Here is a 23537-nt window from a genome sequence, read left to right as displayed (position 1 = left end):
GTAACGCCCACCTCTGCCCCTATTTAACGCTATTTTTATCCCATCTTCCAAAAACGTGGTGACAGGTTCCCTTTAAACAATACAAGTCATAACTGGTACAGGAGGAGAGAGGACCCTGCCCACGAGGGCTCACAATCTACAAGGGATGGGTGAGAATACAGTAGGTGAGGATAGAGCTGGTCATGCAGCGGTTTGGTTGATCGGTGGTTACTGCAGGTTGTAGGCTTGTCGGAAGAGATGGGTCTTCAGGCTCTTTTTGAAGGTTTCAATGGTAGGCGAGAGTCTGATGTGTTGTGGTAGAGGGTTCCAGAGTAGGAGTGATACGAGAGAGAAATCTTGTATACGATTGTGGGAAGAGGAGATAAGAGGGGAGTAGAGAAGGAGATCTTGTGAGGATCGGAGGTTGCGTGTAGGTAAGTACCGGGAGACGAGGTCACAGATGTATGGGGAGACAGGTTGTGGATGGCTTTGTATGTCATGGTTAGGGTTTTGTACTGGAGTCTCTGGGTAATGGGGAGCCAGTGAAGGGATTGACAGAGGGGAGAGGCCGGGGAATGGCGGAGGGACAGGTGGATTAGTCGGGCAGCAGAGTTTAGAATAGATTGGAGGGGTGCGAGAGTGTTAGAGGGGAGGCCACAGAGCAGGAGGTTGCAGTAGTCAAGGCGAGAGATGATGAGGGCATGGACTAGGGTTTTTGGAGATTCTTGGTTGAGGAATGAACGGATTCGTGAAATATTTTTGAGTTGAAGTCGTCAGGAAGTGGAAAGGGCTTGGATATGTGGTTTGAAGGAGAGATCAGCGTCAAGGATTACCCCGAGGCAGCGAGCTTGTGGGACTGGGGAGAGTGGGCAGCCATGCACTGTAATGGATAGGTTCGTTGGGGGGGTCGCGTGAGATGGGGGAAAGATGATGAATTCTGTTTTGTCCATGTTAAGTTTCAGAAATCTAGCGGAGAAGAAGGATGAAATAGTGGACAGACATTGAGGGATTCTTGTTAGTAGGGAGGTGATATCTGGTCCAGAGATGTAGATCTGTGTGTCATCAGCATAGAGGTGATACTGGAAGCCATGAGATTCTATGAGCTGTCCCAGGCCAAAGGTGTAAATGGAGAAGAGCAGGGGCCCAAGGACTGAACCTTGTGGGACTCCGACAGATAGGGGGCAAGGTGAGGAGGTGGTGTGTGAGTGGGAGACGCTGAATGTCCGGTCTGTTAGGTATGATGAGATCCAGGATAGGGCCAAGTCTGTGATGCCAAGGGATGAGAGGGTCTGTAATAATAGGGAATGGTCCACTGTGTCAAAGGCAGCCAACAGGTCGAGGAGGAGGACAGATTAGTGTCGCTTGCTCTTGGCGGTTAAGTCATTGGTGACCTTAGTTAGGGCAGTTTCAGTGGAGTGGTGTGACCGGAAGCCAGATTGTAAGTGGTTAAAGAGGGAGCAAGAAGAGAGATGGGAGGACAGTTCGAGGTAGACGTGTTGTTCTAGTAGTTTGGAGGCATAAGGGAGAAGTGATATAGGGCGATAGCTAGATACAGAGGATGGGTCAAGAGAAGGCTTTTTGAGGATAGGTGTGATTGAGGCATGTTTAAAGCTTGAGGGGAAAACACCAGTTGTTAGTGATAGGTTGAAGAGATGGATTAGGGTTGGGATGAAGACTTTGGTGATGTTTGGGATGAAGTGGGATGGGAGCGGGTCAAGTGCACAGGTGGTGAGCTGCGATCTTGAGAGTAGAGTGGAGAGTTGATCTTCTGTAATGGTGGAGAAGTTGGATTTGAAGGTGGAGGGCTGGGAAGTCGGGAGGAAGGGCTCTGGGGGTTGTTGACCAAAACTGTCTCTGATGTTATCAATCTTCTGCTTATGCCCCATATAATGCTCCATGCAGTTCTTTATGGCCCCAAAGATGCCCCATATAATGCTCCATGCAGTTATGGCCCCATAGATGCCCCATATAATGCTCCATGCAGTTCTTTATGGCCCCATATAATGCTCCATGCAGGTATGGCCCCATAGATGCCCCATATAATGCTCCATGCAGTTATGGCCCCATAGATGCCCCATATAATGCTCAATGCAGTTCTTTATGGCCCCATATAATGCTCCATACAGTTCTTTATGGCCCCATAGATGCCCCATATAATGCTCCATGCAGTTCTTTATGGCCCCATAGATGCCCGATATAATGCTCCATGCAGTTATGGCCCCATAGATGCCCCATATAATGCTCCATGCAGTTCTTTATGGCCACCAAAGATGCCCCATATAATGCTCCATGCAGTTATGGCCCCATATAATGCTCCATGCAGTTCTTTATGGCCCCATAGACGCTCCATATAGCATTGTGCCACATGTAATGCTGCTGCTGCACTAAAAAAAAAAAAAAAAAAAAAATGACATACTCACCTCTCGTCGCTGCCCCTCAGCGTCCCGTCTCTCCGCACCTGACTGTTCAGGCAGAGGGCGGCGCTAATATGTCATCGCGCCCTCTGACCTGAACAATCACTGCAGAGGACACGGAAGACAGAGCGTTGGTGGAACGAGGGAAGGTAAATATGAAATACTCACCTGCTCCCGGCGCTCCTGGCACGGTCCCCGCATGTCCCACGGTCTTCGGGAGAAGCAGCTTCTTCCTGTAGTGAGCGGTCACATGGTACCGCTCATTACAGTAATGAATATGCGGCTCCACCCCTATGGGAGTGGAATCCATAGTCATTATTTTAATGAGCGGAACCAGTGACCGCTGAACAGGGGAAGAAGCTGCCGTGCCCGAAGACAGTGGGACATGCGGGGACCGTGCCAGGAGCGCTGGGAGCAGGTGAGTATTTGACAGGCGTCGCTCCCCCTCACCCGCCGACCCCCCGCCTTCCATGACTCGAGTATAAGCCGAGAGGGGCACTTGCAGCCCATTTTTTGGGGCTGAAAATCTCGGCTTATACTCGAGTATATACGGTAATCTTTCACATTTTAGACTCCAACTTCCTGTCCTTTCAAGAAGCATTCTCCGAAGGATCCTTGTCATCAGAAAAAGGATGACAGCGATTGATAATGCCTCCCTGCACAATGACCTTTGCACACGCTCATTAGATGCTTCAATAAACAAGCTAGGGTAGGAGTCTGTTCATAGCTGCTAATGCACATGTGCATTTCCTTAAACAGGAAGTTAGAGTCTAAAAAAAGCCCAGGTGGCCAAAGTGAAAACGGCGCGATTTCTAATTTTTTATACAGATTGTGATATGGTAAGGAAAAAAAAAAAAAAAAAGTGATTTTAACAGGAATCAGAAAAAAAAAAAAAATGACCTATTGTTTAACCATCTTTAGGTTGTGTTCACACGTCAGGTCTGATGTAGAAATCTCTGCAACTGCCAACCCCAGTTATTTCTGCAGCATGTGAAAGGATTATTTACAACCCCATTCAGATGTATGGAACGGACGCATAGATGTTACACGCTGTTCCAGAAGATGACGGGGGAGACAGCAGACCTGGTCCACAGTCCACCAGGACACTGGAGAGCTGCTGCTTTTACATGAGACACCAGGCAGCTTCCATGTGAGCGCAGGTCCTCAGGAGTCTGTCTTCATAACGTGTGAGGCTATATTCTTTTGGCTTCCTTACTGCTGGCATTAACTGATTCAATTGTTATTGACTGCGGATATTTTATCATCTAGTATTTGATTACGGAGGGTCACCTCAGGACCCCGTGCAGAGATTTACTTACAGAGGGTCCAGAATGATCTCATTTAAAGGCTCCTGAATGATGAAGGAATAAGACTTAATAAATCAATTGTGGTAAATTAAATTACATTCTAAAACCTCAGAAGAATATCCACCCCCACATCTGGGAACAGCCTAATATATCAGACAGGATCTGTGCCAACTTTTAAGGCGCTCATGACCAATAAAGTCGGTCGTCGTGTGTAGGGAGGCCTCCAGACTAGGAAGTAGGAGAAGGATTGGGTGATCTAAATGTAAATGCCTGAGCTTTGTGTTTCTGCAATAAATGAGTCTTCCCTCTCCCCATTAAAAATGCATGAACGCTTGGCCAAGACAAGGTGGGGAGGGAGAGTAGAAAGATATGTATTGGCTGCACAACAACTGTGTAATCCATGCATGTATGTAATCAGCGCGCTGCTTCTGTCTGAAGAGTTGTTCTTGGCTTTTTCCTGACAGTCTCATGAAGTGGTGGCTGAGCAGTGCCACTCCACTCCAACGGGGATAAAAGTGCCCCGTTCTTCTGATCCGTGCAGGTCCCAACAGTCGGACCCCCACCGATCTTTAAGTGGATACCTATTCTGTGATTAGGTGAAGTCCGGTGAAAACAAGTTAACACCTTTTTATTCCCAAAAAAGCCGTGAAAGCGAAGGAAAAAAATAAATAAATAAATCAGAATTTACCTTTTATTCAGTCAGTAAAACACCCCCCCCCCCAAAAAAAAAAATAAAAATAAATAAATAAATCATGAACAAGAGAAGATTAAAACACCATACAAAACTCAAAATGGTACAGGTATCAAACCAAATATACCGTATTTTCCGGCGTACAAGACGACTATTTAACCCCTGAAAATCTTCTTAAAAGTCGGGGGTCGTCTTGTACGCCGGGAATCGCCTTGTACGCCGGGTGTATATGGTGGGTGGGGGGGGGAGTGATCCTGATGACGACGAGGGGGCGTCTCACAGGAAAGTGAGTATCCCCCATTACCTTATCATAGCGCTGCAGCGTGGGGTCTCTGTGCTGGGAGCGGCGGCTGCTGTGCTGTGCTGTGGCGGCTCCTCTTCTGCAGTGTGGGGCCTCTGGTGCTGTGGGGCGGTGGCGGCGGCGGCATATCTTCATGCAGTCGGGGCTCCTCCGGCATCTCAGCCTGGAAGCCCCGCCGGCAACTCCATCGGTGTAATGCGCTGGCCTCCGGGAAAATGGCCGCTGCTTAGATTCAGATCTCGTGTCCCGAGATTTCGGGACGAGATCTGAATCTGAGCATGCGCAGCCCCCAGCGGCCAGGCCACCGCATCGCACCTATTGAGCTGCCTCCGGGAAAATGGCCGCTGCTCAGATTCAGATCTCGTCTCCCGAGATCTCGGGACGAGATCTGAATCTGAGCAGCGGCCATTTTCCCGGAGGCCACCTGACCGCATTGTACCGATGGAGTTGCCGGCGGGGCTTCCAGTCTTTGAGATGCCGGAGGAGCCCCGACTGCATGAAGATACGCCGCCGCCACTGCCCCACAGCACCAGAGGCCCCACACTGCAGAAGAGGAGCCGCCACAGCACAGCACAGCAGCCGCCGCTCCCAGCACAGAGACCCCACGCTGCAGCGCTATGATAAGGTAATGGGGGATACTCACTTTCCTGTGAGACGCCCCCTCGTCCTCATCAGGATCACTCCCCCCCCCCCCCCAAAGGCACATATTCACCGGCCCTATAAGACGACATACGGTGTATAAGAAGACCCCCGACTTTTAAGAAGATTTTATATTTTAACTGGTAAAGTTGGGGGGTCGTCTTATACGCCCAGTCGTCTTATACGCCGGAAAATACGGTATATTTTATGCAGGTTTCTGAATATTTTCTGAGGCTGCAAAGGGGGGGTAGGAATCTACTAAATGAAGTTGACTTCCTTAACATGGACAACATTAGAAAACTTATTTAAAATCAGGGGGGGGGGGGGGGGGTTACAAGAACAAAACACTACAATCTGTATATAAAATAAAAATCTTGGCATTCTCACACTGCCCACTGGGGCTTTTTTCAGACTACTTTTTGTAAGGAAATCCACCTACACATTAGCCGCAATGGTCAGACCCCGACCTTATCTTTTGTAAAGGTCACTGTGAAGGGAGAGGGAGCAGGGAAAGGTGTTATTAGGCTAGGTTCACATTTGCGGTTGAGTCCGCAAAGTTTCGTCCGCAAACACATAACGCTGTGTTTTTTACCCGCATCAGCTTACACATGACGGAAAAAAAAGCGTTTGCGCTTTTTATGCGCATGCGTTAGATATTTCCAGGAGGGCGTGTCTCAATCAGTTTCTGGACATGCGCAGTCCAAAGTACGCAAGTGCATCGTACGCATGCGTTCCCATAAACAGTAATGCATTTTTTAACGCACTCATCCGCATGCCTGCGCATATCTGATGGAAATTTGCCACCTCAAGAATTCTAACATGGTGCGTTAGCCATGCAACGCGAAAAGACGCATGCATAAGCAAACGCGGGCGAACGCATGCAAACGCAGGCACTTGCGTTTACAATGTTAAAGCAATGAAATCAAGATGCATGCGGATGTATTCGTCAGAAACGCCGAGGACACAACCGCAAATGTGAAACCAGCCTTACACATTGTATTCCTGTCTCTGAAAACTCTTCCTGAAAACACAGAAAGTACAAGTCTTAAAAAAAAAAAAAAAAAAAATAGCCAGTGTGAAAATTGCATTATTTTTTTTAAAGCAAAAAGAACAAACTTTAAATTACACACAATATGAAAAAGTAAATTACTGAAAGCACCTTTAATTGTTTTTCTGGCAAACTATTGGCCCCAGGTGCAGTTGAGTGTAATACAAAACTGTGCTTTACTTCCCAGGTCCAGCACTATATCTCTACCACTACCCCGTTGTGTGTTTTGGCTGCAGTATTGATGATGTAATTCAGCCCTGCAGCTAATGACTGAGCTCAGCATATGTTGACGTGATGACAGCGCTGCAGACAAACAAGAATACCTGGGCAATGGCAGAGACACAGAGCTGGACCTGGGGCAGGTAAGTACAGCACAGTTAGAGCTTCAGTGTTTCACACTGTACTGAGGATCCTTTCAAGTCGTTTACATTTGAAGGATCTTGCAATGTGACAGTTTTTAAAACCATTTTTCTATATATTGTGCAGACATCGCTGATTGAAGCCAACTTGTCAGGCCACTGGTTGCTGCCTTAATGGGTTGCTGCCACATTTCCCTTTCTGGATGCAAAGGCGAAGGGGAAAAAGAAAAGTACAAAGCCGCTTTACAATTCTGCCCAGTGCAAAGATATGAAATCAATTTTCTTATTGTGGTTGTCACTGCTCTCAAGTATTTTGGAGGTGGAAAAAAATAATAATTGAGAATTCATGCAAAGTTTGTTATTCCTAAATTAAAATAGATCCATGTAACTATTTCTAATACATTGCTCTGATAATTGTGTGATCCAGTCACATAATGATGCAGTTACCATGCACTATACCAGCAGATGACGGAACCATTACAGGGCAGCATGCAGCCCATAACACATAATAGTAGAAAATTTTCCTAAATTGTTCCCCTTTTCCATTTGTATATGTGATCCGATCATAGGAGTGACTGAACGCTAAAATATCATCTGTGCGATTTCTGCAATCCAGGCCAAATGCCCAGTATATAGCAATGACCGAAATCTGAGGACATGTACCAACAGCAGACGACGAGCTGTGTGTGCAAGGATCCATAAAAATAGCAATGTCAGAGAAACTCCTACACTCTTACGACAGGATGTGTGAAGTTCTGCATGCAGAGAAATGAGCCTGTGTGATATTCTGTACTCCAGGCTTAATGTGTGACCGATGGAAACCATCTCCGGACCGTCATCTTTGCCACCTACCGCTTTGATGCTGCCGTGTAGGGGAGGTAACGTTTCGGATGCAGGGAGTCAGCTGGCTCTCTCCTCTTTCATGGGACGAGTCTCGAGATCTGTCACTTGATCGACGTCTATCTCTTGATCTTTCATGACCGCCACTGGCACCATGGAGACTCATCTTTGTGTGGCCAGTGCCTGTTCTAGCTCCTCGAGATGGAGTGCTGAAAAAAAAAAAAGAAAGTGCGTTCATAAATACAAGGGGAAAAAAAAAATCTGTACTGGATACCAAACAAAAAAAAACTTTTTGTACAGACATGAAAACAACCAACAATACATACAAAGAGAGAAAAGTCATATGTAAAGGGGACAGGAAGAGACTTGAGCAAACTGAACAAAAAGTCAATTAATATGGAGATCCCCTGCAGGCACGATAGTCGAGGTAGCCACAAAAAAGTCCTACCTGTAGGAGACGTGACTTAAAATACACAAGTATTAGGTCTGAAAGACATACAGGTGACAACAAAGACAGACAAGGGAAGCACACTGATGTCAGGGAACCCTCAAGACTAAAAGGAAGTGAAGGCTTGTAAACTGCATCCAAACTTACAATATCTGGGATTTTTTTTTTCTAGAGGAGATGGGAGTGGGTTGACAAATGTAGATCTAGATATTGTCTGCTACAGATGCCAAAAAGGAGGCAGATGAAAGGCAGCAACGTATGAGAGGAGGCCGGCCAGATGTCTGCTGCACGCTTTATGGAAAGCAGGATTAAAAGCAGAGCCTTGATAGGAAAGCAGACACAAAGGATTTTTAACAATGAGAGAACAGTTTCTTACAGGATCGGTGAGAAGGTGGTAATTCCTCTACCCACTGGGACATCCCCAGAAATGGTCTGGTAAAGAGCAAAAATACTATCATCTACACCTAGTAATAACCAACGAGACCTTCCTTTTACAGGTAAGCATTCATCAGTACGGAGCATGAACGCACTATAAAACTGGACCAAAGCCATTATCACTGGCACCAAGAGACGGCTCGGTAAAAGTAACACTGAACAAAGGAGCGAACACGGATCATATGCACACAAAGAAGTGCCCGAGATGAAAGACAAGAACTGCAACTCTCCAATAATGGCATCAGATCTCCCCGGGGAGACATACACACCTTGCACTTGGACCACTCATGCACGGGAAAAGCTTGGGTACAAGAGCACAAAGGAAATGTGCGGCATCAAGTAATGACTGTGCAAAAGCCAGGTCAGCATCTCTGTACATTCCTTGCAAAGTTCAGCATATTGCAGCATTAGTCCAGCGTCTGGGGGTCCTTTAGGCTTTCCTTACCCTCGTGCCTCAATGGCAGATCTTCAGGAGACGCCACCTCCCAGATATTAATACAAATCATTTTCACACAATCAGTGATTCAGACTGGCGTAGTGATCGGGGGCTGACGTCTCCAGCCACACCACCCCATTACTGCTGCTTTGTGAGAGCCGGTTTTTTTTACCAGCAGGCTGCTATTGGATGTCCCACGGTGACAGGCAGAATACAGGCGGAGGGGGGGGGAGACGTTTCTAAGCTATTTCGAGGCTAAGAAGATTTTCTAGTAGAACTCGTCAGATCTGATGCCGCCGCTGCTGCAAATTACTCGAAAGAATGACTTAAACCTCTGTCATTTAGGCAACAGCTATTTCATAGACAGAAGCAGATGGGCTTCAGAGAGAACCCCGGATGAATGAGTGCTCGCTGGAAAGACCCCTCAAAAAGGAAGAGGAGGGGAAAAAAATGCTGCAGTCTGACACATGAAAAGCCAGAAAACAGCAAACTATGGAGAGAGCAGGAAAAAAAACAAGGTACATTGCTAGGGGCTTTGTCACTAGATATCCGCAGTCTTTTTTTTTCCCAGAAAACACATCAGTTTGCTTTGTCATTCCGGCAATACTACATTATTGAACACTATGGATGGCAAAGCAGGAAGAAATATTGTGACTGCCTGCAAAAATGTCATCACAGGAAGGTTAAAGGGAACGTTCACATGTGGTGGATACGATGCAGATTATCCATCCAAAAGTCGTGTAGTTAAGAAGGCCGATATCGCACGTCGGACACAGGTATATATGGGGCGCTCAGGTCAGGAGAATCCACAACCGGCCTGGACTCACACTGTGAATGTCGGATGTGTGAAACAGATGCAAAGTGGATGAGATTTTATCCATACGCTGCATAATAATCTGTGCAAACTCCACTCAAATGACATCTCTTGTGGTACAGGAAGCCACCGAGTAATAAATAAGTGAACGCCTTTAAGAAGTTTTCACCATTATGGACCCATCTGTAAATTTATATGGTCTAGTGGACAACCCCTTTAATGGTCGTATGAGGATATTTGGCACTGGTAAAATGTGTTATTGAGGTCATCCTACGCTCCTTTGAATGAGGCCTTAAAGGGCCACTGTCACCCCCCCCCCCCAGCCGTTATAAACTAAAAGAGCCACCTTGTGCAGCAGTAATGCTGCAGTCTAACAAGGTGGCTCTTTTAGTTTTTGATTCATTTATTACCTCAATAAAGCGTTTTAAAAATTGGCCACACATACCAGATATTGTACCAGGAGGCGGTCCGAATCGTCCTCTATCAATCTTCCAACTGCCGTCACTCTTCTCTTCAGGGCCGATGGTACCCGCCCCCTTCGCGTTGTTGCTTCTTAAATCCGGCGCCTGCGCTGTGCGTGCCTGCCTGGGGCCTGCGCAGTGTTCATTGTCAGTCACATCTCAGATGCCGGGTGCCTGACTGCGCCCTGTTACTGAATCCCCGCCCCGCACTGTGTTATTCATTATGCACAGTGCGGGGCTGGGGTTCCTGGGAAGGCGGGGGGAGCGTCAGAGATGGGAGAGCGTCTGAACAGCGCAGTGCGCATGCCCAGGAATGCCAGCCCCGCACTGTGCATAATGAATAACACAGTGCGGGGGCGGGGATTCAGTAACAGGGCGGACGCACTGCCCGCACAGGCGCAGTCAGGCACCCGGCATCTGAGATGTGACTGACAAAGAACACTGCGCAGGCCCCAGGCAGGCACGCACAGCGCAGGCGCCGGATTTAAGAAGCAACAACGCGAAGGGGGCGGGTACCATCGGCCCTGAAGAGAAGAGTGACGGCAGTTGGGGGATTCATACAGGACGCTTCGGACCGCCTCCTGGTACAATATCTGGTATGTGTGGCCAATTTTTAAAACGCTTTATTGAGGTAATAAATGAATCAAAAACTAAAAGAGCCACCTTGTTAGACTGCAGCATTACTGCTGCACAAGGTGGCTCTTTTAGTTTATAACGGCTGGGGGGGCTGGGGGGGGGGGGGGTGACAGTGGCCCTTTAAACCTGTGCATTTTCTTCTTTGCATTGCAATTTATGCTGCAGATATTCACCACAGTGTGTACACAAGATTCCCTAAAATGCCATGTACGGCCCTGGAACAGCAAAAAGTAGCATTTTGCCATCCAGAAGCTTCGTTTCCAGTGAGAATGTAAAATGTCCCATATAAAATATATTACAACATACCCTGGGATTTTATATATTGTGTTGCTTTATTAATCTATAGTCCTAAATAAACAGCACTTTACTGAAATAGTACTATTTGTTTAACAGCTTTCTAGACATTTATTAAAAATGCAAAAAAAGAGGAAAATTAAAAACAAAGGAGAATTGCACGGCTGACTCATGTCAAGTGCTTGATAGCTGATCCTGACCCAGGAGCCAAGTGACAGCGATACGGTCCTTGCCCTGGTATCCGCTGCCAGTCGTATGGTTCAGACCTTGATCCTAAATTTCAGTAATTCAAGGCCATCCCTGAGGTCAGTGGTGTAAAATAGTATCTGTATCAGCAGCTGGGGAGCCACGAGCACAGGTCACCGACAAGGGAATAATGCTCAAAACCAGTAGTGGTCAACCAGAAACATTATCGGGGTCTCGCATACAGTTACTGATATACAACAGAGACCAAATTGGGGACATGCATCCAAATATGAGCCTCAGTTATAGTCTGCCAGATGTCACAATGTCCTTTTCCAGCAGTCCTCTTAATTTCAATGTTTGAGTTAGGGCACCTGCAGCAGCTCCGGATATGGCATCATGTTTTACACATGCAAGTAACACGTTGTCTCCTTATCCCCAATAAGTGTAGAGATCTGATGCGCCATTCATGAGAAATTTAGTATAGAAGCCATAAGAAAAATCAGACTGGTAATGCTGTTTCTTGGGGGCGTGTCAAGAACTTTGCACCCCCCCCACAGGGAACTGCGCATTTGTCCCAATTTGCATACGGTTTCTACACCAAGTTTCTCGTGACTGGCACAACGTTTCTCTACGATATAGGTATCATTTTTATTGGGGGACAAGGACCTACACAGTCATAGGATTACATATGTCAAAAAAATGTGCTATCAGATTACTGTTAAGTAATTGTTTGTGGAAAGCTATATAGGATAGTAAGGCACCTAAATGCAGACTAGAGTTTGTTTTTTCTGCACATCTTGTTGGTGGTGTTGAGATTACATTTGCAACATGTATATTAAAATGCATATTTAAGAAAGTTTCACATTTTATAAAGAATATTTGCATCCAATTTCACTAGAGTAGCCTTCTACACGTACGTCCTACCACTGACAGCTCATAGGTGTGTTTGTGCGTAACAGGAACTTTGAAACTCAAAACTAAAAGCGTTTGGTATAAATTATAGGCAATTCTTACAATACATATTTAATGCGAGTGCCCTGTTCACAGTAAGAGCTCGATGGGTGAAGTGTTGAGTCAGAATATGGTCACAAGGCAATTAAGAGAAACTTAATAACATAATGGTGAAATATCAGACATGGGACTAGGACGTGTGTCAAAAAGGAAAGACAGAGGTGCAACCTAAACAGTCTGCATTAGTTAGGGCCAAACCCCATCCAGAATGGAAACACAAATGTCAGTGCCGACGGTAATTGATTACGTATGCTGCCCTTGCGGAACGCTTTATATGTGCAATGTCGTTCTTGCTCACATAAAATAAAGTCTGAAATTTGTAAAAAGGGCAATGACAATGTTTTCTCTTATTTCTACAAACTGCTAACATAAGTATGGCCGGAAACAAAATCCTCCAGAATGTAACGAATAGGCCGCCTGAAAAGGAAGGATGAAGTTGCCCCCATAGTGACTTTTACCATTTAACCCCTTCACCCCCAAGGGTGGTTTGCACGTTATGGACCGGGCCAATTTTTACAATTCTGACCACTGTCCCTTTATGAGGTTATAACTCTGGAACGCTTCAACGGATCCTGGTGATTCTGACACTGTTTTCTTGTGACATATTGTACTTCATGATAGTGGTAAAATTTCTTTGATATTACCTGCGTTTATTTGTGAAAAAAATGGAAATTTGGTGAAAATTTCGCAATTTTCCAAATTTGAATTTTTATGCAATTAAATCACAGTGATATGTCACACAAAATACTTAATAAGTAACATTTCCCACATGTCTACTTTACATCAGCATCATTTTGGAACCAACATTTTTTTTTTGTTAGGGAGTTAAGGGTTAAAAGTTGACCAGCAATTTCTCATTTTTACAACACCATTTTTTTTTAGCGACCACATCTCATTTGAAGTCATTTCGAGGGGTCTATATGATAGAAAATACCCAAGTGTGACACCATTCTAAAAACTGCACCCCTCAAGGTGCTCAAAACCACATTCAAAAAGTTTATTAACCCTTCAGGTGTTTCACAGGAATTTTTGGAATGTTTAAATAAAAATGAACATTTAACTTTTTTTCACACAAAATTTAATTCAGCTCCAATTTGTTTTATTTTACCAAGGGTAACAGGAGAAAATGGACCCCAAAAGATGTTATACAATTTGTCCTGAGTACGCCGATACCCCATATGTGGGGGTAAACCACTGTTTGGGCGCATGACAGAGCTCGGAAGCGTAGGAGCGCCATTTGACTTTTCAATGCAAAATTGACTGGAATTGAGATGGGACGCCATATTGCGTTTGGAGAGCCACTGATGTGGCTAAACATTGAAACCCCCCACAAGTGACACCATTTTGGAAATTAGACCCCCTAAGGAACTTATCTAGATGTGTGGTGAGCACTTTGACCTACCAAGTGCTTCACAGAAGTTTATAATGCAGAGCCGTAAAAATAAAACAAAAATTTTTTCACAAAAATTATTTTTTAGCCCCCAGTTTTGTATTTTTCCAAGGGTAACAGGAGAAATTGGACCCCAAAAGTTGTTGTCCAATTTGTCTTGAGTACGCTGATACCCCATATGTGGGGGGGAACCACCGTTTGGGCGCATGGGAGGGCTCGGAAGGGAAGGAGCGCCATTTGGAATGCAGACTTAGATGGAATGGTCTGCAGGCGTCACATTGCGTTTGCAGAGCCCCTAATGTACCTAAACAGTAGAAACCCCCCACAAGTGACACCATTTTGGAAAGTAGACCCCCTAAGGAACTCATCTAGATGTGTTGTGAGAGCTTTGAACCCCCTAGTGTTTCACTACAGTTTATAATGCAGAGCCATGCAAATAAAAAAAAAAATTTTTTCCACAAAAATTATTTTTTAGCCCCAGTTTTGTATTTTCCCAAGGGTAACAGGAGAAATTGGACCCCAAAAGTTGTTCTCCAATGTGTTCCGAGTACGCTGATACCCAATATGTTGGGGTAAACCCCTGTTTGGGCGCACGGGAGAGCTTGGAAGGGAAGGAGCACTGTTACTTTTTCAACGCAGAATTACCTTTATGAGGTAATAACTCAGGAATGCTTCAACGGATCCTAGCGATTCTGAGATTGTTTTTTCGTGACATATTGGGCTTCATGTTAGTGGTAAATTTAGGTCGATAATTTCTGAGTTTATTTGTGAAAAAAACGGAAATTTGGCGAAAATTTTGAAAATTTTGCAATTTTCACATTTTGAATTTTTATTCTGTTAAACCAGAGAGTTATGTGACACAAAATAGTTAATAAATAACATTTCCCACATGTCTACTTTACATCAGCACAATTTTGGAAACAAAATTTTTTTCCGCTAGGAAGTTATAAGGGTTAAAATTTGACCAGTGATTTTTCATTTTTACAACAAAAAATTTACAAAACCATTTTTTTTTTAGGGACCACCTCACATTTCAAGTCAGTTTGAGGGTTCTATATGGCTGAAAATACCCAAAAGTGACACCATTCTAAAAACTGCACCCCTCAAGGTGCTCAAAACCACATTCAAGAAGTTTATTAACCCTTCAGGTGTTTCACAGCAGCAGAAGCAACATGGAGGGGAAAAATTAACATTTACCTTTTTAGTCACAAAACTGATCTTTTCGCAACAATTTTTTTATTTGCCCAAGGGTAAAAGGAGAAATTGGACCACGAACGTTGTTGTCCAATTTGTCCTGAGTACACTGATACCTCATATGTGGGGGTAAACCACTGTTTGGGCACATGGTAAGGCTCGGAAGGGAAGGAGCGCCATTTGACTTTTTGAATGAAAAATTATCTCCATCGCTAGCGGACACCATGTCACGTTTGGAGAGCCCCTGTGTGCCTAAACATTGGAGCTCCCCCACAAGTGACCCCATTTTAGAAACTAGACCCCCCAGGGAACTTATCTAGAAGCATAGTGAGCACTTTAAACCCTCAGGTGCTTCACAAATTGATCCGTAAAAATGAAAAAGTACTTTTTTTTCACACAAAATTTCTTTTAGCCTCAATTTTTTCATTTTCACATGGGCAACAGGATAAAATGGATCCTAAAATTTGTTGGGCAATTTCTCCTGAGTACGCCGATACCTCATATGTGGGGGTAAACCACTGTTTGGGTGCACGTCAGGGCTTGGAAGGGAAGTAGTGACATTTGAAATGCAGACTTTGATGGAATGGTCTGCGGGCGTCACGTTGCATTTGTAGAGCCCGTGATGTGCCTAAACAGTAGAAACACCCCATAAGTGACCCCATTTTGGAAACTAGACCCCCCAAAGAACTTATCTAGATGTGTGGTGAGCACGTTCAACCCCCAAGTGCTTCACAAAAGTTTACAACGCAGAGCCGTTAAAATAAAAAATCATTTTTCTGTCCTCAAAAAAGATGTTTTGGCAAGCAATTTTTTATTTTCACAAGGGTAACAGGAGAAATTGGACCCCAATATTTGTTGCCCAGTTTGTTGTGAGTACGCTGATACCCCATATGTGGGGGTAAACCACTGTTTGGGCGCACGTCAGGGCTCGGAAGGGAAGTAGTGACATTTGAAATGCAGACTTTGATGGAATGGCCTGCGGGCGTCACGTTGCATTTCCAGAGCCCGTGATGTGCCTAAACAGTAGAAACACCCCACAAGTGACCCCATTTTGGAAACTATACCCCCCAAGGAACTTATCTAGATGTGTGGTGAGCACTTTCAACCCCCAAGTGCTTCACATAAGTTTATAACGCAGAGCCGTGAAAATAAAAAATAATTTCCTCAAAAATTATGTTTTAGCAAGTAATTTTTTATTTTTGCAAGGGTAACAGGAGAAATTGGACCCCAATGGTTGTTGCCCAGTTTGTCCTGAGTACGCTGGTACCCCATATGTGGGGGTAAACCACTGTTTGGGCGCACGTCGGGGCTTGGAAGGGAGCACCATTTGACTTTTTGAACGCAAGATTGGCTAGAATCAATGGTGGCGCCATGTTGCGTTTGGAGACCCCTGATGTGCCTAAACAGTGGAAACCCCTCAATTCTAACTTCAACACTAACCCCAACACACCCCTAACCCTAATCCCAACTGTAGCCATAACCCTAATCACAACCCTAACCCCAACACACCCCTAACCACAACCCTAACCCCAACACACCCGTAACCCTAATCCCAACCGTAACCCTAATCCCAACCCTAACCCTAACCCTAATCCCAACCCTAACCCTAATCCCAACCCTAACCACAACCACAACTGTAACCCCAAAACACCCCTAACCCTATCCTTAACCCTAACCACAAGCCTAATCTTAACCCTATTTCCAACCCTAGCCCTAATTCCAACCCTAACCCTAAGGCTATGTGCCCACTTTGCGAATTCGTGTGAGATTTTCCGCACCATTTTTGAAAAATCCGCAGGTAAAAGGCACTGCGTTTTACCTGCGCATTTACAGCGGATTTCCAGTGTTTTTTTGTGCGGATTTCACCTGCGGATTCCTATTGAGGAACAGGTGTAAAACGCTGCGGAATCCGCACAAAATTAACATGCTGCGGAAAATACAACACAGCGTTTCCGCACGGTATTTTCCGCACCATGGGCACAGCGAATTTGGTTTTTTCCATAGGTGTACATGGTACTGTAAACCTGATGGAAAACTGCTACGAATTCGCAGCGGCCAATCCGCTGCGGATCCGCAGCCAAATCCGCACTGTGTGCACATGCCATAACCCTAACCCTACCCCTACCCCTAGTTCTAACCCTAACCCTAGTAGAAAAAGAAAAAAAAATATTTTATTTATTATTATTGTCCCTACCTATGGGGGTGATAAAGGGGGGGTCATTTTCTATTTTTTTTATTTTGATCACTGTGATAGGCTATATCGCAGTGATCAAAATATATCTGAAACGAATCTGCCGGCCGGCAGATTCGGCGGGCGCACTGCGTATGCGCCCGCCATTTTGGAAGATGGCGGCGCCCATGGAGAAGACGGACCGACACCGGGAGGCCCGGTAAGTATGAGGGGGGGTGATCGGATCACGGGGGGGGGGGGGGGGGGGGGGGGGGGGGGACACAGGACGACGGGGGGAGCGGACAGGACGACTTAGGGGGGCGGACCACATAACGGAGGACTGGGGAGGAGATCGGTGGGTGTGGGGGGGGGGTACAGATTAGGTTTTCCAGCCATGGCCGATGATATTGCAACATCGGCCATGACTGGATTGTAATATTTCACGTTATTTTTGGGTGAAATATTACCAATCGCTCTGATTGGCTGTTGAAAGTGAAACTGCCAATCAGAGCGATCGTAGCCACGAGGGGGTGAAGCCCCACTCGCCCTGTCCCTGCAGATCGGGTGAAATTGGAGTTAACCCTTTCACCCGATCTGCAGGGACGCGATCCCTCCATGACGCATATGCTGCGTCACAGGTCGGATTGGCACCGACTTTCATGACGCAGCGTATGCGTCAAAGGTCGGGAAGGGGTTAATTTATAATTATAGGCGTTACTTGGCTGAAATGTTTTGCATTTTCCCTTTTTTTTTTTTTTTTTTTTTGCAAGTGACCATATACCAGCCATAGTGTAGCCATCATTGGGAAGATAGAGGCAAAGTACAAACTCTCCTATTAGTCCATGAGCCGGGCCAGATATCGGTACCACCCGGAGTGACTAATTTTCTTTGGTATTTTTAGGTAGATGCATGTCTGTAGTTTATTTTTTGATATGATAGCCCTTACATATACGTAGCTTATTAACCCCTTCAGCCCTAGGCCTATTTGTACCCAAGTGCCTAAGCCAATCTGACCTGTGCCACTTCATGGGCTAATAACTTTGGAACGCTTTCACCTATGCAAGCCATTCTGAGATTGTTTTCTCGTGACATATTGTACTTCACGTCAGTGCTAAATGGGAGTCAATATATTTTACCTTTCTATATAAAAAAATGCTAAATATTCGGAAATTTTGGAAAAATCGGCAATTTTTTAACTTTGAAATTCTCTGCTTTTTACAAAAATACTGATACCCCCCATAATAGTTATTAATTTACACTCCCCACATGTTTACTTCATATTGGCATCATTTTGAAAATGAAACCTTATTGTTTTACGACGTAATAGGGCTTATAGTTTTATGCGCAATTTTTCACATTTACAGCAAAACCCACTTTTCAAAGGACCAAGTCACTTCTGAAGTCACTTTAAGGGGCTTACATAACAGAAACCACCCATAAATTACCCCATTTTGCAAACTACACCCCTCAAGCTGTTCAAAACTCATTTTTAAAAACTGTTAACCCTTTAGGTGTTCCACAGGAATTTTAGCAGAATGAAGGCGAAATTTCAAAATTTCATTTTTTTTCCAGATATTACATTGTAATCCAATTTTACCTGCAACCTAGCAAGGGTTAACGGCAAACCCAAACTTGGTTACCCTAATTCTGCAGTTTATAGAAACACCCCACATGTACTCGTAAACTAAAGTATGGGCACACAGCACAGCTCAACACGGAAGGAGCGCTATGTGGTTTTTGGGTGGCGGATTCACTGGAAGAAATCTAGGGGGCCATGTCACATTTGAAGGCTGCCTGAGGTACCCCCACAGTGGAAACCCCAAAAAGTGACCCTATTTTGGAAACTACACCCCCAAGGAATCTTTTAGGGGGTATAGTGACCACTTTGACCCAACCAGTGTTTCACAGTAGTTGGAAACACTTGGTTGAGAAAATGGAAAAAGTGCATTTTTTACATGAAGGTGTCATTTTAGGCTCATTTTTTTATTTTTAAGAGGTGTACCAGCAAAAAATGCACCCCACTATTTGTTCACCAATCTCTCCCGAACACAACAACACCCGATATGTTGTCGTACACTGCAGTATTGGGGAACGGCAGGCCTCGGAAGGGAAGGAGCGCCAAATGACTTTTGGAGTGCAAATTTTACTGGAAGAAATCTAGGGGGCTATGTCACATTTGAAGACACCCTGAGGTGCCCCAACACACGCACACACACTGACACATACACGTTCTGTGCTGAACAGGACTCTCCGGTCTTCTCTGCAGAGCTCCTATCTCCCTCTGTAGAGGCTGACACCTCCCAGGCAGAGCAGTGAGACTACACAAGCTGGTCTATGAAGCACTTATGAGGCTTGCTTGGAAAAACTTCCTTCCATGGCTAGAAGAAAACCATGCAAGGGACCTTCACCATCTGGATGAAACACTGAAGAACATCACAAACTTTCGCATCAGTGTGTCGCAGGGATCCTTCGAAAAGCTCTTGGATAATGAATCTTGCACACTTACCCTGAAGCTCTTTCAAGTTTATCTTGAGACCCTCAGAAATGAACAACTCTCAGCATTCTGGATGTCATACTTGGACATGGTCGAGACCATGCTGGCCCTGGTTCGAGCTTCAAGAGAAGGCAACTGGATGCTTCACCTAGGAGCAATCCGACAGATGATACCATGGTGTTTTGCCTATGACAAGGTCAACTATGCCCGATACCTAACCTATTACTATGCCACAATGTCTCGGCTGCCCATAGAACACCCAGAGGTCCATGAATACTTCATGCAAGGTGGCTTTTCGGTCCAGATCGGTAGCAAGAATCCTTTTGGACGAATTCCTGTGGACCAGACCATTGAAGAGACAATCAACAAAGACACCCAGACACCAGGGGGCACAAAAGGCTTCAGCCTCAAAGTTGGAGCTGTTTCCAGGTTCTACCTGACATCAGAGTACCGCAGTATGTACTTGAGGCAGCTGAGGGCCCTGGTAGGCCAACAATATACTGACTTCAGCCATTCAGACCTACAGGTGTCTAGGATTAGAAGAGATGAAGCCGATGTCCAATCTTTCGTTCAACTGCTGGAGACAGGTTGGGTGAACCCCTTCAACAAAGAGCATAATGGTGAACTTATCAGTTTGTCAACAGCGACTGTAGCACCACCAGATGTAGCCAAAGACCTTCAAGGGGCATACAGTATAGGAGAGGATGCATATCAAACATTCAAGGATGAGCGTTTGGGTACCGATAAGCCAACTACATTGTTTCATGACAAGATGACGAAGAACAAACTTAAAACGTTCTCTAACATCCAAATGAAGACACGCAGACAAGGTCTTGGCAAGGAGGTAATTTTGAAGGCTGACAGAAACCTATTTGGCCAGATGATACTTGTAGCTGAGAACAGAAAGCTACAAATGAGTGATGTCTTGACTCATCCCCTGGGTCCATTGCCATGGGCACTTGCCAATGGTGATGGGTCTATCCGCAAGACCAACAAGGCTGCCCTCGCAAGGGAGTTGGAGAGGAATGCTCGTCCTGCAGAAGTGATCCCCGAGCCCTCTGCAACCATCATTGATGGGATGAGCCTGGTTCAGAAACTGAAGGGAAACAATGCAACATTTGGCCAGCTAGCAGGCACAGCAATGAGTCGCGCTATCCATGAGGGTGCTAAGAGCAAACGCATTGATATTGTCTTTGACGTCTACAAGGAGACATCCATCAAAGATACAGAAAGAGTCAACAGATATGAAGGCACAGGGATCCATTTCAAGAACATTCAACATGGGCACAACATCCAGCAGTGGAAAAAGCTTCTAAGTAGTTCCTCCAACAAGGCAAGTCTCATAAAGTTTCTGGTAGAAGAATGGAAGGCGAAACACCACAGGGAGAAGCTTGAGGAGAAGGAGCTGTATGTCACATGTGAGCAGCTCTGCTTTAAGATCACCAAAGAACAGTGGGAAGAGGCTGCTGACCTTAAGTCAAATCAAGAAGAAGCAGACAAACGCCTCCTTCTCCATGCTCTTCATGCAGCAGAATCTGGTTACAAGTCGGTCATCATCACTTCGGAGGATACTGATGTCATGGTCCTGTGTCTGGGCATGTGCCACAAAATCCCATCCCACCTGTTCCAGAAATGCGGTACACAGAACCGGACAAGATTCCTGGATATCACCACTCTGAGCCGAACATTGGGAGGCAGCGTATGTGATTCATTGATTGGTATGCATGCATTTACAGGCTGTGACACCGTCAGTGCATTCGCTGGCCGTGGGAAGATGACGACACTCAAGCAGTTGAAGATGAACAAGACATACCAGGATGCCTTTCAGGAAGTTGGTCGTTCATGGGAAGTGTCTACCGAACTTTTTGAGAAGTTACAGGAAATCACCTGCCACATGTACCTGCCAACTACCCAAACAACTGAGGTAAACAGGCTCCGTTATCAGCTGTTCTGTGCCAGACGTGGAGTGGTAGAGTCAAGTCAACTCCCTCCTTGCCAGGACTGCCTTTTCATGCATGCACTGCGTGCAAACTACCAGGCTGCGATCTGGAGGAGAAGTCTGCAGAGCCAGCCATGGGTTGCAAACCCAACAGACTGCGGTTGGATGATAGATAACGACGGAAAGCTTGTTGTCAAGTGGATGCAAGGGGCACCAGCACCAGAAGCTATTATACAGCTACTGTCCTGCAAGTGTGTGCGGTCATGTGAACTTCCTCAGTGTACTTGCCTCAGCAATGGCCTGAAGTGCACAGACATGTGCAGATTACAGACATGCCAGAACAAGGGTACTGAAGACGAGCCAGTAGAACAACAGTCAGATTCAGAGTCCGATGTTGAAGATATTATGGAGTAACATATATATATATATATATATATATATATATATATATATATATATATATATATATATATATATATATATATATATATATATATATATATATATATATATATATGCACATGACATGTTCAGTGTGTATTTACATAACTTGGATTAAATTTTGTTACAAATACTACATCTAGTCACTCCGGGTGGTACCGATATCGTCATATTTGGTTCTTGGCTCATGCTAAAATTCCTGTGGAACACCTAAAGGGTTAACAGTTTTTAAAAATGAGTTTTGAACAGCTTGAGGGGTGTAGTTTGCAAAATGGGGTAATTTATGGGTGGTTTCTGTTATGTAAGCCCCTTAAAGTGACTTCAGAAGTGACTTGGTCCTTTGAAAAGTGGGTTTTGCTGTAAATGTGAAAAATTGCGCATAAAACTATAAGCCCTATTACGTCGTAAAACAATAAGGTTTCATTTTCAAAATGATGCCAATATGAAGTAAACATGTGGGGAGTGTAAATTAATAACTATTATGGGGGGTATCAGTATTTTTGTAAAAAGCAGAGAATTTCAAAGTTAAAAAATTGCCGATTTTTCCAAAATTTCCGAATATTTAGCATTTTTTTATATAGAAAGGTAAAATATATTGACTCCCATTTAGCACTGACGTGAAGTACAATATGTCACGAGAAAACAATCTCAGAATGGCTTGGATAGGTGAAAGCGTTCCAAAGTTATTAGCCCATGAAGTGGCACAGGTCAGATTGGCTTAGGCACTTGGGTACAAATAGGCCTAGGGCTGAAGGGGTTAATAAGCTACGTATATGTAAGGGCTATCATATCAAAAAATAAACTACAGACATGCATCTACCTAAAAATACCAAAGAGAATTAGTCACTCCGCTTGGTACCGATATCGTCAAATTTGGTTCTTGGCTCATGGACTATATCAGCTCTCCATCTCCTAGCACTGTCACCTCTGCTGTACTGCCCCTATAGGGTTAATTCTCAAAGATGTTGGGAACAACCTCACGGCTGATTTCAATTACAAATGCTGTGCAAGTTCCCAGAAGTATTGATTAAAAGGTCAAGTAAGGTCACGTCAAATATGGATTTGATTCCGATTTCTCATTTGTTCATTTACTTTGCATGTGTTAAATAGGTTGCCCTGTCTTCTGATAAAAGTCTGCAGTCACTATGTGACAGACAGCATGAGGTTGTGTGACCACGAATGCCACTGTCATACATGCCGTCACGTGCCAACTAGTCGTGGTCAGCTTCTCTCAATTCACTTGTATTAAGAAAAGCCAGGCACGTCTAGTCTGATTGTGACCAGAAGTATGCAAATCACATACGTGTTGCCCGTTCTCACTAGCAAAACCAGCGAGCAGACCGTAAGACGGCAGGATTAGAAACCCACAGTCACAGAGCGACTGTAGACTCATCAGGAGACCATGCAACCCCTTTAGTTAAATAAGCTATTAAATTGAACATGTCACCAGGTTTTTGCTACTTAACTGAGCGCAGCACAAAGTAGGTGCCGAGACCCGATATCAGAAATTTGTCACTTACTGGACTGCTTGCAGGCATTTTGATAAAAATCCATGTTTTCTCTGCTGTACACCTAGCAGTTCTCCGAATGCTGAGCTCTGTATAACCCCG

The 23537-nt window shown here is 44.9% G+C and overlaps 1 protein-coding gene across 5 annotated transcripts in view; it reads right to left on the bottom strand.

The window, feature by feature from the left end:
• BTBD10 (BTB domain containing 10) overlaps nucleotides 1–23537 on the bottom strand; it is a 58762-nt gene that overhangs the window by 16390 nt on the left and 18835 nt on the right. For 4 of the 5 annotated variants that reach the window (XM_077287223.1, XM_077287221.1, XM_077287224.1 and 1 more), the window contains one exon: nucleotides 7591–7787. In XM_077287223.1, the coding sequence (XP_077143338.1) occupies nucleotides 7591–7744 (154 nt within the window). In that variant the 5' untranslated portion in view covers nucleotides 7745–7787. Of the gene's footprint in view, nucleotides 1–7590; nucleotides 7788–8730; nucleotides 9038–23537 lie in introns of those variants that run through there. The other variant, XM_077287220.1, reaches the window with a different exon arrangement.

The sequence above is a fragment of the Ranitomeya variabilis genome, chromosome 2 (assembly GCF_051348905.1).
Source record: "Ranitomeya variabilis isolate aRanVar5 chromosome 2, aRanVar5.hap1, whole genome shotgun sequence".
In the NCBI taxonomy this organism is placed as follows: domain Eukaryota; kingdom Metazoa; phylum Chordata; class Amphibia; order Anura; family Dendrobatidae; genus Ranitomeya; species Ranitomeya variabilis.
The sequence above is the reverse complement of the archived record's forward strand: the minus strand, read 5'-3'. Positions and strand labels throughout refer to the sequence as shown.